Source organism: Nycticebus coucang, chromosome 19 (genome assembly GCF_027406575.1).
Source record: "Nycticebus coucang isolate mNycCou1 chromosome 19, mNycCou1.pri, whole genome shotgun sequence".
Lineage (NCBI taxonomy): Eukaryota > Metazoa > Chordata > Mammalia > Primates > Lorisidae > Nycticebus > Nycticebus coucang.
The window spans coordinates 44782135-44796752 of NC_069798.1; the positions used below are offsets into that span (position 1 = coordinate 44782135).

Here is a 14618-nt window from a genome sequence, read left to right on the forward strand (position 1 = left end):
CATCTGGGTAGGCAAATTACCAAATCTCAGTTGGGTAACTCGGAAAAGTTCGGCATTCACACATAGTCGGCAGAGAGGCCAATGAATTTCGGGAGTGATTCAGGAATCCAAATGGTTTCCTCTGTCTCCATCATCTCAAAACGTATGATCCACACAGGGAGAGAGAGCTGGGTCACTCAGCACGGGTTCAATGCTTTAGCCCACAAGTGACACGTGGCACTTCTACTGCCAGCCCATTGGCCACAACTAGTCACATGGCCTCAAACAAACTGCCAGAGAGCCTGGGACATGGGGGGGGGTTAGCACATGGCTGTTCCCTGGGAATGAATCATCTCTGCCCCAGGCCATTTGTCACTGTCAGGGTTTGGGCAACTGAGTGGAAGAAGAGTTTAAAACGGGACACTGGACAGAGCAGTGAGTGCCAGGCTTTGGATACGAAAGCCTGGGGTTATATTTAAGGAGTACTGCCAGCTGTGGCTTGGCCACCTCTTGGCTGGGTGACTTCCGTAAGTCACTGATCTCTTCAAGCCTCGGTTTCTTCTAAATTGGGGGTGGTCAGAGCTCCATCCAGAACCATTAGGAGAATGTGTGAAAGGACTCCATCCACAGTTGAGAACTAATTTAATGTGGTCGTCTACAAAGTATTTCTATTTACTCTTGGGTTCAATGCAGCACTAGCGTCCACTCTATTTCTGCCCACAGGGCTTCCGTGGCCCACCGGTAAATCCAAGGGATAGATTAGATCTCATACTTTTCCACCAAAGTGCCCATAGCAGAAGAGAAATGGCCCAGAACCTGGGGTCTCCACTTAAAGCATCACAGGAGCAACAACACGTCCTTGAAGTGCCTTGCTTTTTCTCATTTTTTTTCTCAACAATTTCCATCAAGTTTGCTTTCTACTTCATCAGATAACACGGGCTTGTCTATGAAGAAACAATTGTATTCTTTCTCTTCCACTGAAATGGCAGCTCCAGGAAGATGCCCCAGAATTGACAGCAGCTTTCCCTGCCCTGAGGTTTCAACCCTCCCTCTCAAATTCCCAGGAAGGCAGGTATAGGCTCCCAATTCTCCCAGGTCTCTGTGGCTCCAGCATCCGCTAAACAACAGACCTTGCTATGAGCCAGCCTGGCCTGCCCAGCCCCTCACCCCCAGCTCAGCCAATAAATTGTCCCTGAATTAATCAAAGCCCTTGCACTGGTCTCAACTCACCAGGGGCCTCCTCCGGCGGCCACTTTGTGTTCAGTAGATTAATTGCAGCTGGGGGAGGGGAGGGAATCCATTTTTAGAAAATCATTACTTTCAGAAAGAGAGAGGGGCGCTTCTGGCTGGGGAAAAACTGCTGAGCTGGCAGCTCAGGCCTCCTGCTCTGGAGCCGCCAGGAAACCCAGCACTGTGCTGGCTGCTCCCAGCTTCACCGCGAAGGCGGCAGCCTGAGCCCACGGGCCCTCCTCCTGAGGTGAGAGCGCCCCAGCCCGCCAGCCCCAGCTGTTGCCAGCCTTCGCTTCCTGCCCCAGGTGTGCTCCACAGTTTGCTGGCATTCTGAGCAGAAGGGGTTTGCCCAGTATTGGCCACTTCCTACTGTCCATGAACCAGTAGACTGCCTTCCTCTGCCCCACTTGCTGTACAGCATGCCACTCGGAGGGCACCATCAGCCCCTGCTTGCAGCTCTGGGGAAAAAGAAAGTGGGGGACCCCTGACATAACTATATGAAATTCAGCCACACATGGTGGCTGGCGCCTGTAAGTCTTAGCACCCAGGGAGGGTGAGGTGGAAGGATTGCTTAAACTCAGGAGTTCAAGACCAGCCTGAGCAAAACCAAGACCCCTCCCCTGCAATTTCTACAAAAATTAGAATTATTATCCAGGTAGTGTGGTGTGCACCTGTAGTCCTAGCTACCCAGGAGGCTGAAGCAGGAGGATCACTTGAGCCCAGGAGTTTAAGGTTGCTGTGAGCTATTGAGACCCCATGTCAAAAGAGACAAACAAAAACTACATGAAACTATGGTTTTTGCAGGTCAGCATGGTCAGATGTGTACAATCCCACGTGGTTCAACCTAATTATCACAGGGCGAGCTCTGCCCATGTATTTTCTCAATAATCTCCATGTTGGCCCCGTAAGGCAGGTATGATGCCCACTATATGTTTCAGAAATGGAGGTTCAGAAAGGTTGCAACTTGCCCAAGTGAGTACTCAAACCCATCACTGTGAACCACATGTTCCGTGACAGTCAGGAGGGCACACTGAGAGCACAAGGACTGACAAAAAGGTCCTCTGCCAGCTGAGTGTTAGCGGAGATTAAAGGATCCATCAAGAAGTTGCCATTTGCTAAAGGTTTGGGTGCAAATCCAGCCTGTGTCAGGGCGCATCACCCACAGCAAGAAAGGCTGACCTCATCCTCTGCAGCATGGGACACAGGTGGCACAACCCCGGTGGACCCTTGGTGAGCACAGACTCACGCTCACGTCGGGTGTTGTTTCTTTACTCAGCAGTCAGATTAGCTCCATCCTTTAAACCGGAACTTGTTTTAGAAAAAACGTATACCCAGGCCTGCCAAGAGAGATTAGATAGCACAGGGTGATGAAATATGACTGTATCACTGACCATAGGTGATCCTTTGAGCCTATTTCCTCTCTATAGAAAGGGACGATAATAATGACATCCACCTGTAGGTGGTTGCAGTATTACATGGAACAATCCCAAGGTAAAATGCTTGAACACTGCCTAGCGCAGAGTCAGAGCACAATCAGTTCAGACTGGATTATTAATGTTATTATTATCCCCAGCTCAGGCTAAGCCTCTTCCTCACTCTTGGATGGATCAGCCCTATTTAAGCACTGTGCCAGGAATCATTGGGGCAGTGGGTCCTCACTGAAGCTCCAGAGGACCAAGACCTCGTAGTACAGTAGCGGAGACAAGATCCTATACCACTGACTTCTCTTTAGGGCGGAAATTTTAAAATGTGGGAGGCTTCCTGGAGGAGGTATGTCCTACATTGCATCCTGATATAAAAGGGGACAGCCGAGTGAAGTGGCTGCAAAGCACTTGCCCGGGACGCAGGTAAGCAACACACCACCTGTGCCCTGTGCATCACCCCGTGGGCCTAGTACAAAGGGCCTGTGTGTGTGGAGGGCTGGGGTTCAGGGCCACTGCTGAAGGGTCACCCAGACTAGAGGAAGGAAGACCTGGGAGAGGCTAGCAGACCCTGAACCAAGTAATCCTAGCGGGGTAGAGAAAAAGAACATATGGCAGAGACATTTGCCTTTGTAATTACTGACTGAATGAGGCGGGGTGGACAGGATTTCCTTTCTTAGTACATGCTGGGGGACAGGGGCAAGGGAGATGGGAGAATCCCAGTTTCTGGTTGGGACAACTGAGGCATCCACAGGTGAAAAGAGATGAAGCCACCAGAACGATAATGTTGTCCAGGAAGAGGACATGCCTGACAAATCCAAGTAGAATTCTATAGGACTCTCTGACATTTAAGGGTAAACTGAGAAAGAAAGAGAACCAGGAAGCAGGAAAACTTCCTTCCAAAGGGGCACCTTCCTTTCCCTCCTCTAGTGTAAATGACCAGGGCCAAAAGTCCCACCTCCTCTCCAAGCACCTGTGACCCCCTGACAAGGCCTCATCCTGAGAACTTACTGCTCTGCCTGGGCTGTCACTAGCCATCTCTGGTGTGGGTATCTTGTCCTCCAGCATCACTTGAAGGCACGGTCTGGGTTTACATTACCTCTGTGCACCCGCAGCACAGTGCTCGGCCCATTTAAGGTACTTAAGAGATGGCTGTGGATGACGGGCTCTCTGGCAAGAAGAGGGAAATGTCAGTTACCAGCAAATGCCAGACTTCTAAGCACTCCTCTTTCCCCCCTCATGCAGAGCCAACTGTCCCGCCGGAATCCACACCCCCACACCCCAATGCCAGCTGCCTTCTGCCAAAGGCCACAACTGCTGCCTCCCCAATCCAGAGGCCTTGCTTCAGCAGCAGGGCCAGGGGAAGCGTGGTGGCCCACCCTACCCTGATCTTAAGGAGTTGTGGGGCTTCTATCAAATGAACATCTGTACAAGGCATGGACTGAGGGGTCAGAACCACTCAACCCGCAGTCGGATCCTGATCTAACTGCTTGCTTACTTTCTCACTGCGTGACCTTGGGCAAGTCACTTAACCTCACAAAGCCTTCATTTTTGCAGAGAGTCCTGGTGAGGATTAAATGCTAATTCCCTCAAATGCCTAGACATCATGCCTGGCACCTAGTGAAGCATTCAGTAAAGGGTGGCTATTATCATTATGTCAGAGCTTCCTGGCGTGCCAATGCAAGCTGGAGCAAAGTAAAGTGGCTTTGACAGCTCCCTAATGTAACATCTCCCCTCCCCACCCCTCCTCCACCACTACCACTCTGAAGTTAATTAGAATTCTCTTTGGGTGTTTCCAGAGATGGAATTTTATGCTTATTCTGGGTTATAGAACTAGAATAAATGGAGGTGGGTTTCAGTTCAACTGATAAAAAGCAAAAAGCTGCTTTGAGAGGTAGTGAGCTTGCCATCACCTCGTGTGAACAAGCTGGCCCAGATGATCACTTGGCATTAATACTCGGGAGCATAAATCAACATGTATTAATATTTCTCGAAACACAGTTGTTTTATTAATGTAATTTCTTTTAATGGTGGTGCCAGTGGGCTATAGTGCTTTGCGTCATTATTTGGCAAAATAAAAGTTAGCAGTTTAGCCCTCCAAAAAGTTTTTAACTGTACAGGGTTATAACATCCAAAATCCTAGCCCCCCACTTCAAAACGACCCTCTACGTTCAAGACTCCCTAACCTAGACACCCAGACAGCCCTGTCCACAATTTGGACCCATTTCTTGTGCAAGATTCCCTGAATCTAAAACATGGCTCTTATCAATCCACAGAAACTCCAGGTCAGATGAGGCAGGGACAGCAATGAAGAGGCACACTGATGGCAAGTGCTACCTGGACCAGGCTGGGGTAGGGGACTGGTGAACTGCCAGTGCAGAATTCCAGCAGACAGGGAAAAGTGGCTGCAGAATAGGACCCGGACTCCATGACCTCCTTGGTCTATTTGCTCTCAAGATCGCCTGGTACAGTTGTTCAAAGGGACCCAGGGGTGGTTTCATCCATCTGACTACCACTGACACTCAACCCCAACTCTCATCAGCCCTCCAGGGCCTTGACCCCCAGGGATCTCTCCTGGAATGTAGTCTGTCACAGCCACCCTCCTCTGGAAAATGTGCAGAGGATTCAGCATTTAATTCCAATAGAGGAGTTGGCTCGAACCAGATAGACCCAGGTTCTCAGGACTCTACTTCCCCATCTGTCCCTTAATCCAGCCTTCTTCTCAATCACTGTAAATGAAATTCCTTTTCCTCAATTCTTCGAGCTTTGAAGTATCACCCTCAGGGCTCCTATTGGTTGATCCCAAAGGTACATTCAGGACACCCAGCCAGCTACACCCTAGGGGTAATGACAGCCTTACAAGGGGGACGTCTGGGTAGCTACAGGTGGTTCTAACACTTACAAAGAGCTGCTACTAGCAGACCAGGGCTGTTCTGAAGGTCCCTTTGGGGGCCTGTGTCTCCCTCCCTCCCAACCAAGCACTGGGCTTGGGAAGATTCCAGCTTGACTGAATTCAGATAAACACTCCTCCCCACACCCCTCCAAGCAGCAGAAGAAAAAGGAGCTAGAGGCCAACATAGAGTCAAGGATACATTTTAAAAATCGTTTAATGGAACATAAACTCCTTTAGAAAAACATTCAGCTAGGTGATAACACCCATAGAAAAAAACACCAATCTTGTGTTTATCTTTTTTAATTTGGCATTTGTTATTTGCATTTATATTAAAGCAAAGTGCATCTTTTCTTTATTTTTCTTGTTTATACACATTGCACAATACATAAATAATGATGCTTATAAAACGTCTTTATATTTACAAGTAATAATATATTTATATATAACATAAAATACATTTTTTTTCTTTAATAAATCTCAGGGGTTTTTTTCAGGAGTCCTTTCTCTCTCAAAGTACTACAATGCTAAATTTCCAATGAGAATGCTTCTCTTGTTCATTTAAACCTTTGTAGTTAGAAAAATAGCTTATGTTAAAGTCTAAACATGCTCATTGAGCTAAGAACAGTGTCTAAGTATCATACGAGTGTATGAGTTGTAGAAGAAAGGAAAGAAGAGTTAGGTGTCAGCCTAGGATGGTACCTTGGGTTATGACAGACCAAATCCTTCTTGGAGGAAGGGAAGGGGACTGCTAAGCATGTCCCTCCCAGGAGTGCCCCCGCCGGTGGTCTAATGGCAGAGCTCAACATGCAGGCTGGAAGTGGGGGGAAGTGCTGAGCTGGTTTTCTAAATAACCGGGGCAGGGGAGAGGCTGAGGGCCTGAAAGAGCACTGAGTGAGCAATATTGTGCCGAGGCTGCCCCGGCAGCCCTCGGGAAGCCCATCTCAGAGACAACCAGGAGCAGATGGCCAAAAAAGAAAGACGCTACAATGGCAGGAGGGAAGTAAGACAAGGATGAAAACAATTGGTTCTGGTTCAGCTGCTAGCAGGCTCGCTTCTCAGAAGCCTGTGGATAGGCCTGTGTCCTAGGAGGGGGAGCAGTTGGGTGGGGGCTTCCCTAGGCTACAGAGCCATGCTTCTGGCAGCTGCTGGGACTCCCGTGGCCAGCTTGCCCAGGTACTGCCTCTGCCCCACTGAGCATATCCAAAGGGCAAGAGAGACACAGCATGAGGCCAAAAACCTCTCAGCTGGGAACATCCATAAGAAACACAAAGAGAGCTCAGGGCCTGTGGCTCAAGCAGCTAAGGCGCCAGCCACATACACCTGAGCTGGCGGGTTTGAATCCAGCCAGGGCCTGCCAAACAACAATGATGGCTGCAACCAAAAAACAGCCGGGCGTTGTGGCGGGCGCCTTAGTCCCAGCTACTTGGGAGGCTGAGGCAGGAGACTCGGTTGAGTTTAGGAGTTGGACGTTGCTATGAGCTGTGATGCCACGGCACTGTACCCAGGGCAATAGCTTGAGGCTCTGTCTCAGAAAAAAAAAAAAAAAAGAAAAAGAAACAGGAAGAGCTCATCGTTTGTCCCATCTGTCATTCATGCACATGTGTGCACACACTCACAGCCATGCACGCTCACTCACACATACACTCCTTGACAAGTGAAATGATGACTCAAAAAATTCAGGGACTGCTTCCATTCACACACTGTTTGATGGTGCTCTGATTTTTTGCTTCTCCCTTTGCTATGGGGTGTCCTGCCAACCATGCTTATGCTCCCCCAACCCCCGCCCCCGCCAAAAGAAACCCAACAATTCTTTTCATAAGCTATTTCTCAAAGAACAAAACAGAACACAAACAAAATGACAAGAAGGAAAACAACAACAACAACAAAAAACGACCAAAGAGTTTGCATGAAAAGCAAGCACTCAGGAGGAAAATATTAGCAGCAAAGTAGTTTGAATTGTGGCCTGCTCGGCTCACGCTCTGTCCTCTCCCCACACGGCTACCGGCTGTTGAAGATGACCTCCAGCCAGCACGGGCAGCTGCTGATGAACTGGCGGGTGTAGCACTGGCCCCAGCCCTTCACGAAGCTGATCTGCACGGTGAAGCCCGTCCACGGCTGCTGCATGAACTCGTGGTCGTTGGGCCGCTGCAGACTGTATGCCTTCTCATAGTCGAAAGCCTTGATGGAGAAACCGGGGAACACCTTGTGTACCAACAGCGTCCTGGAGTCCGGGTTGTCCAGTGTGGCGGACTTGATGAAGATGGGGTAACTGCTGCGGTTGTACACCCACACGCCATCCACTTCCCGTGTCAACTGGATGCCACAGCCAATTTTGCTCCGCACTTTCTGCACCAGCTGACTCTTGTTGTCCGAATTGAGCTGTCCGAGGCAAAAGCCATTCCCCTGAGGTAGATCATAGAAGATGTCCAGGGAGGGCTCCTGGACACAGTAGAGCCTCCCCACTCGCGTCTTCTCCTCCCAGTATGCCACCACGCACCAGTGTGACCGATCCCCAGGCTCCAGAAGAAGTTGGGAATCTATAAAACACAATGGAAGGCATGGTTGGTGGGGATGGAATGGCACTTCCTAGAAACGAGCACACACACACTCCCTAACCAGGCTCATCTCTCAGTACAAGACAGGGATGGTGGTCCTAGACTGGCTGTAAGCTCCACAGTCCTTCCACATGGGTCTTAGAATCTTAACCCAGAGCCTATCCTGAAGCATGGGACTCGCCCATCCTGTCAGGAACCCAGAACATCAGCCCCTTTTACCCACCTGGCCAGAAAGGCTGCATCCCTGCAGAGCAGATACCGGGGACCCTTAGTAACTCACCTGGTCTCAGTTTTAGAGCTTGTAAAGGCCTCAGCAGTAGCCTAAAATTATAGATCTTTCAACTGAATGGCACTGGGAGAGACCAGCCCCTTCAGCTCCCTGACATCCTGATAAGAAAACCAGGACTCAGGAAGCTTGCTGCTTGGGTACCTGGTAATGACACACCCAGGTGTCCAGACTCTAGGACCACCCACTCAATGGTCTCTGGGCGCTTGTCATCCAGCTCTCAAATTAGTGCCTCGGTCATAAGGGGCCTCTATGTAGCAAAAATCAAAAGAAGTGGGGAATGGGGGCCAAAACATCTATCTTCCTAATAGAAAAACAATTCTGTGTCAGCAGCAGCTCTGTACACAAAGGGTGAATTTAAGTCAAAATGCCAAATCCCAGAGTGCAGGTTGGTATTAACTCATACCACCTTAAACAAAGCTCCCTGCAGCCCGGACAGAAGGTTGTGTGTCTAGAATGGACATGACCATCCCTGACATGACTTCTTCTCTGCCGGCACCCCCAGGACTGCCCCCTCCTTCTGCAGAAGCATCTAGAGCCTGCAAGTTCCCTCCCCCACCCTCCCCCTCCCCCCTGCATCCTCCACCCTACTGTCCTACACAGGGCTCTTCCTGCAGACAGCCTGAGAGACTAGGGTGTCTCTGGTAAGGTGATTTTCCTGAACAGGGGGATCCCATGGAGGGGGAAGGGAGCCCTGGCAGCTGCCACTCTGACTCCTCCTTAAGCTGGAGCCGGCGGGCAGACAGGCAGGCCTCAGACTGGGACTGTAAATTTCACCAGCCCAGCCAGACTGCAGGAACGCACTGTGGTTTGTGGCGGCAGGGTGGAGACCGGAAGTCTTGTATTTGTTAGCAAAAATGGGGAAAGGCAAAGGTGACAAGCAGAGGGGAAGAGACCTAGGTTGGCCAGAGGCCTCCCTTCCCTCCCTGCGGCCCCAGCTTCTCACTCTGGGGGGACTGGGAGCTTGAAGGTAGGGATGAGTGCAGAGAAGTATTTCAATTTGGCCTTTGTGTTTTTGGAGCAACTGAGCTCAGAGAGTCAAAGATGTTGAGTTGCACCATCCAGGGGGCTGGGGACCTAGGGGCCCTCAGTGTCCTGCTGTCCCAGTGGGGTAACCAGTACAGTCCTGTAGCCCAGCTCATTCCAGCTTCCATAGGCTTGTCAGGACCTGGGAAGCAGTCATCTCATTCACTTTTTTTTCTTAGCAGCAGCCAGCCTGGATGGAGGTGCTGATGAAGAAGTCTGTGTGAACACCCACCCTGAGCGCTGTTCCTGACAGACACCCTAACTGGCCTCCCCGGATGCCTGCCCAGACGTCTACACAAGACGGGGAAGCTGAGGGCTCCTTCCTTTCCCACACTGAAAATCAAACCAGAAAACTGCCACCCACATACCTATAAAGTACAGCGTGTGTCCATGATGTCAGGACGTGTATGTGCGTGTGTTGTGCCAGGGTGTGTATACGTGTGCACACACCTACTGGAACATATGGAAAACTAGAGAGAGATGAGGGCTCCAAGGCAGAAGGTGACTCATCAGGCATTAACTTGTTTCTGCAAAGTATCCATCAACTGCTAATAAACTCGTGCGCACTGGCAATCTTTGAACTTTCCTGTCCAGGGAGTTTAGCTCTGAAGACTACACACCAAAGACCCGCACCATCCAGGGAGGGAGGGACAATCTAGCGTGCAAATATGCTGGAAAGGAGAAAGCCCTCTTCCGGGAGGCCCCGGGCATCCTCTCTTTAGGGGCAAGGAGGGTGTTGAAACTCCACTCAGGACAGCAAACCTGCCCTGGGAAGGAAGACTGGAGAGTCGCCGGGAGGGAGGGAGGTTCAAGGAGACCCTTGGTAAGTCTCACAATACTTTGTTTCATGCAGCCCTTCCCCACTGAAACTTGGCACTGCCATGCAGGGAGGAGGAGAGGGAACCGAGTGGGGTGGGGGCAGGGCCTGGGATCGAGTTGCCCCTGTGCCAGGCCTGGGCATGGGTGAGGGCCTTGCCTGCCAGGCAGGCCCCTGGGGGCAGAGGAAGCTGGGGCTGGGCCTCAGGCCTGTGGGGGAGGGGAGCACCAGGCCGGTTTCCCTTTCATCTGTGTAGCCACAGGTCTCCTGCAATTTGCTGCCAGACACCCCCTGGAAAAAAGCTCTTTCCTGCTCAGGTTAATGGTCCCCAGCCCAGATAAATGGCAGTGCATGGCCTTTGGGTGTCCCTGTGTATGGAACACTTGGGAAGACCCCTGCCCCTCCACACACCCACCACAGGGCAGCTCCATCTCCAGACTATTTCTGAGCACAAAAACATGCTCTCCAGAAAATCTACTTGGGGACAATGAAGGCCCCTGTCACGCACCCCCAAGTGTTTACGTCACACCTTCAGGGGACCCAGAACAACATCCCACGTTGCTAGTACAGAGCTTTCCTGCTTTGACCTGAATTCCCCATCACTTGGGCTCCTTTCTGGGAAACATTTAGCATCATCTTCACAGAAATACAGTTCCCTGAACTGGCCCCACAGCCCACAAGAGCCTCCCCACAGAAGTCTGTGGACTGCTTCGCGCCTGGGGGCTTCCCAGGCTCTTAGTGAGGGGCTGAGAAGTCTCAGTCTCCGCAAGGACTGAGGAGGAGTGATTCTGGCAATGCTGGCTTCTTATCATTGTCACTGACCTTTGACCTCCAAAGGCAAAACTCTCAGTCCCCTATTAATTTCCCTAAAGGCTTTATAACCTTTTCCGGTATTTTCAACAACTTCTCCCCCACCCCAGAAAACTGTACAGGGGCTTGTTTTAAAACTGCATGTGTTCATTTTAAAGCATCCAAAAGAAAAGCTGTGTTGTAAAAAGCTCACTAATCAGATGCCTGCTCACAAATTTTTCATTTTATTACAGTGTAGGGAATTTTTGGAGCAATACCAGAAAAATGCTGAATCTGCCTAAAATTCCTTTAAGGTGCTCCTCCCCCTCCCTTTCCCCATTTCCCTTAAAGCATAAAATCTACTCTTTAAAGGCAAAGAGGGGGAGGGTGTGGCGAAAGAAGAGGATTTCGGCTGGTGTTTGCACTTACATTGGGGAAGACCACTTAGCAAGGAGCTCTCTGCCTCTTACAAAGAGTTATTTAATTACTCTGGGCATGAATGAACAGACCCTTCTAGAAGACCAGAGGCTCATAAATGAATCTCACACCCCAGGTCTCAATGGCACAGGGTGACCAGACCTCAGGGGCACATTTTAGGTTAAGAAGAAATTTCCTCCTTTTTTAATTGTTAATTTGAATGTGGAAGGAGGTGAGGAAGAAGAAAAATGGGTGGAGGGAGCAAAGGGCAAATTCAGCACCTCAGTAGTACCATCTCCTGCCTCCAACTTATGAAGCTTAACAGCCATGGGATTCTGAGAACAAGGGCATACATGTGACCACAGAAGATACGGTCCCCAAGCCTGGAACCTTTCAGGACAGGGACAAGCTGAGGAAACGAAGCCAGTACAGACAGAGCCACACCAGCTGAGTCCCCAAATGTGCCCAACTGCCAGGGGGCTGGAGTGAAAACGGGTAAAAAGGGTCCCTACCTGCTCTCCTCCCTGCCAGGGCAACTGGGATTAGGAAGGGACATTTCTTGGGAGGCAGAGGCAGGAGGTTCACTCGAACTCAGGAGTTTGAGACCAACCTAAGCAAGAGCAAGACCCTGGGGCGGTGCCTGTGGCTCAAGGAGTACGGTGCCGGTCCCATATGCCGGAGGTGGTGGGTTCAAACCCAGCCCCGGCCAAAAAAAAAAAACCAAAAAAAAAGAGCAAGACCCTGTCTCTACTAAAAATAGAAAAATTAGGGTGGCGCCCGTGGCTCAAAGAAGTAGAGCGCCGGCCCCATATGCTGGAGGTGGTAGGTTCAAACCCAGCCTCGGCCAAAAACTGCAAAAAAATAAAATAAAAATAAATAAATAAAAATAGAAAAATTAGCCAGGTGTGTGGCAGGCGCCTGTAGTCCCAGCTACTAGGGAGGCTGAAGCAGAAGGATCACTTGAGCCCAGGAGTTTTAGGTTGCTGTGAGCTAGGCTGATACTATGACAATCTAGCCCGGGCAACAGAGTGAGAGACTGTTTCCAAAGAAAAAGTGGGGGGGGGGGGGACATTTCTCTGGCAAAGGCCAGTAGTGCAACCAGCCTAGAGACCCCCTGCCCAATGACCAGCTGAGCAGAAGGCTGAGGACGGAGAAGGAAAGAAGCCTGCCTCCCACAGGCTCTCATGCTGATTAGGGTCAAAGGAAGAGTACAAATGTGGACACAGAAGGCCTGTACCCGGCAAACCCTGGAACACAAACATCACCAGGCCTCACCCACCCGCAGCCAGTCCAGGGTCCTCCCTCCCCAGGACCCAGGCGCCACCGATGGTTGCTTCATCCCATCCTCCCCTCTGCATCAGACATCTCAAAGGTTAACAGCACCTATCCTCTACTCCCCACCCTGTTCTGAGACTGATCAGCCACTTCAGGGACAAGGACTGAGATAAGGGAGCCCAGTGCCAATCTGTCCCCTCTGCTGTCGTTCCAAACCATTGCAATCAGTGAGGGCCCTCCCTGGTCTCGTGTTGTCAAGAGGCAAATACACAAAAAATTAAGCTGCGGTGCTTAGGTTCACTTTGGGTTACAGGGTTAGCTCTAGTTTGCAGTGCTTACCACCTCACCCAGATCTTGGAAATAGGAGCCCACGTTCCCAAGGAAACACAGACAGCTCTGGGGTTTAGAGCAAATTACTCAAGGAGGTTGAAACAAACCAAGATTCTCAACTCAGAAAATGCTGGGAGCATTTCTGCCCATGCTCCTTCCCCAAATGGCTCTGAGAATGAATGCTGGATGAGGGAAGGCTGAATGGAGAAGTTGGATTTTGTTTTTCAAGTTCTGCAACATCTCCACTGATGTGCGGTGGCTGGACATGGAGGTGAGCAGGATGTGCCGCAGGGTCTCCTTCAAAGGCCAGGGTGCTCTCTCAGGTCCCTGGGCCCAGCCAGCTGAGTCCCCACCTCCTTCTGGGGGTTCCGATCATGCTCAGCTCAATGGTGACCTGCTATGGTGCCAGCCACCCCACTCCCACATTACCATAGCAGGTGCCTTCAGCCCCTTTCCAAATCAGGAGTCTTTAGGTTGCTATGACAATTTGATGCTGAAGTAATTGAGGCAGGGGTGCCAGCTCAGGGACAGCGGGTCACACATGCTGGTCTCATTGTTGAGAACCCCTAGGTTCTCCAACTGCTCAGAAAACGCTTACCTATCTTTCCCTTGGCCTCCACCCCCCAGCTGCAGGTAGGAGAGCTGTTTTGGGTTAATGTCTAAACTTAATAAACATTTGCTACGCACAGGCCCTGTTCTAAATGGCTCATGCCAACCCTCTGAGGTTTTGTACTATTACTATCCTATCCTAAAGAAAGGGAGAATGAGGAACATATTACTTGCCAAAGAGCAGAGCTTTGAATCAAGCCCAGAATACTGCCTGGTGTGAGTTAGAGCCATCTCAGGCCTCTAATACCACCATTCTGTCCCTGGTGGTCCTCTCCAAAGACTCAAAGAAATACAAGCATTCTTCAGAATATGACTTTGGAAATGCTGTAGCTGCTTTCAGAGCTAAGCTCCCTTGCAGCGAGAAGTGAGGAGTGAAATGGTGTCTTCACCGGCAAGTTATTCTGTGACCTTGGCCAAGCAGCTCACCCCTCTAAAGTCTCAGTTTGACCTGTCCATAAATTATGTGAAGAGACTAGGGAAAACGGCCCCAGGGGCCCCCTTTGGGGGCTCACGGTCTCTGGCTGCACTCTGTGACTCACAAGTGTGCCCGATGAGTATGAACAACGCTACTTCCATTTATTTTTACTACCTTCCAGAGAGTAAGAAAACCACTTTGAGGATCAGGGCACATTTCTGCATTTAATTTACAACAATAAAACAAAACAAAACAAAATCCAAAGGGAAAGGAGGTTTGTGCATCAGATTTTGCTGTGTCTATCTCCAAACCTACTTCTTTTTTTTTTCTTCCCAATTTCAAAGCGTTACAATCCTGGGTTCCTTCTGACTTGTCATTCATCACCATCAAGAAAAGGTTGAGACCCTACGAGAGGGTCTCATCACCATCCTACTTCAGGTGCGCCCAGGCTTGGTGACCTCAAGTTCCTCCTCATCACCACCGTCCCACAAACTCTCCCAAGCTGATGTACTTCGCTGGTCTAGAACATCAGTGTGTGTAACTGTACAGACACACAGTCAATAATAGTCGATTGCT

At 50.2% G+C, this 14618-nt stretch overlaps 1 protein-coding gene across 2 annotated transcripts in view; it reads right to left on the bottom strand.

Moving 5' to 3' along the window:
• Window positions 1-5719: 5719 nt before the first annotated feature.
• Window positions 5720-14618, bottom strand: part of SMAD7 (SMAD family member 7) — a 28224-nt gene continuing 19325 nt past the window's right edge. For both annotated transcript variants that reach the window (XM_053571731.1, XM_053571730.1), the window contains exon 4: window positions 5720-8060. In XM_053571731.1, the coding sequence (XP_053427706.1) occupies window positions 7522-8060 (539 nt within the window). In that variant the 3' untranslated portion in view covers window positions 5720-7521. The remainder of the gene's footprint in view (window positions 8061-14618) is intronic.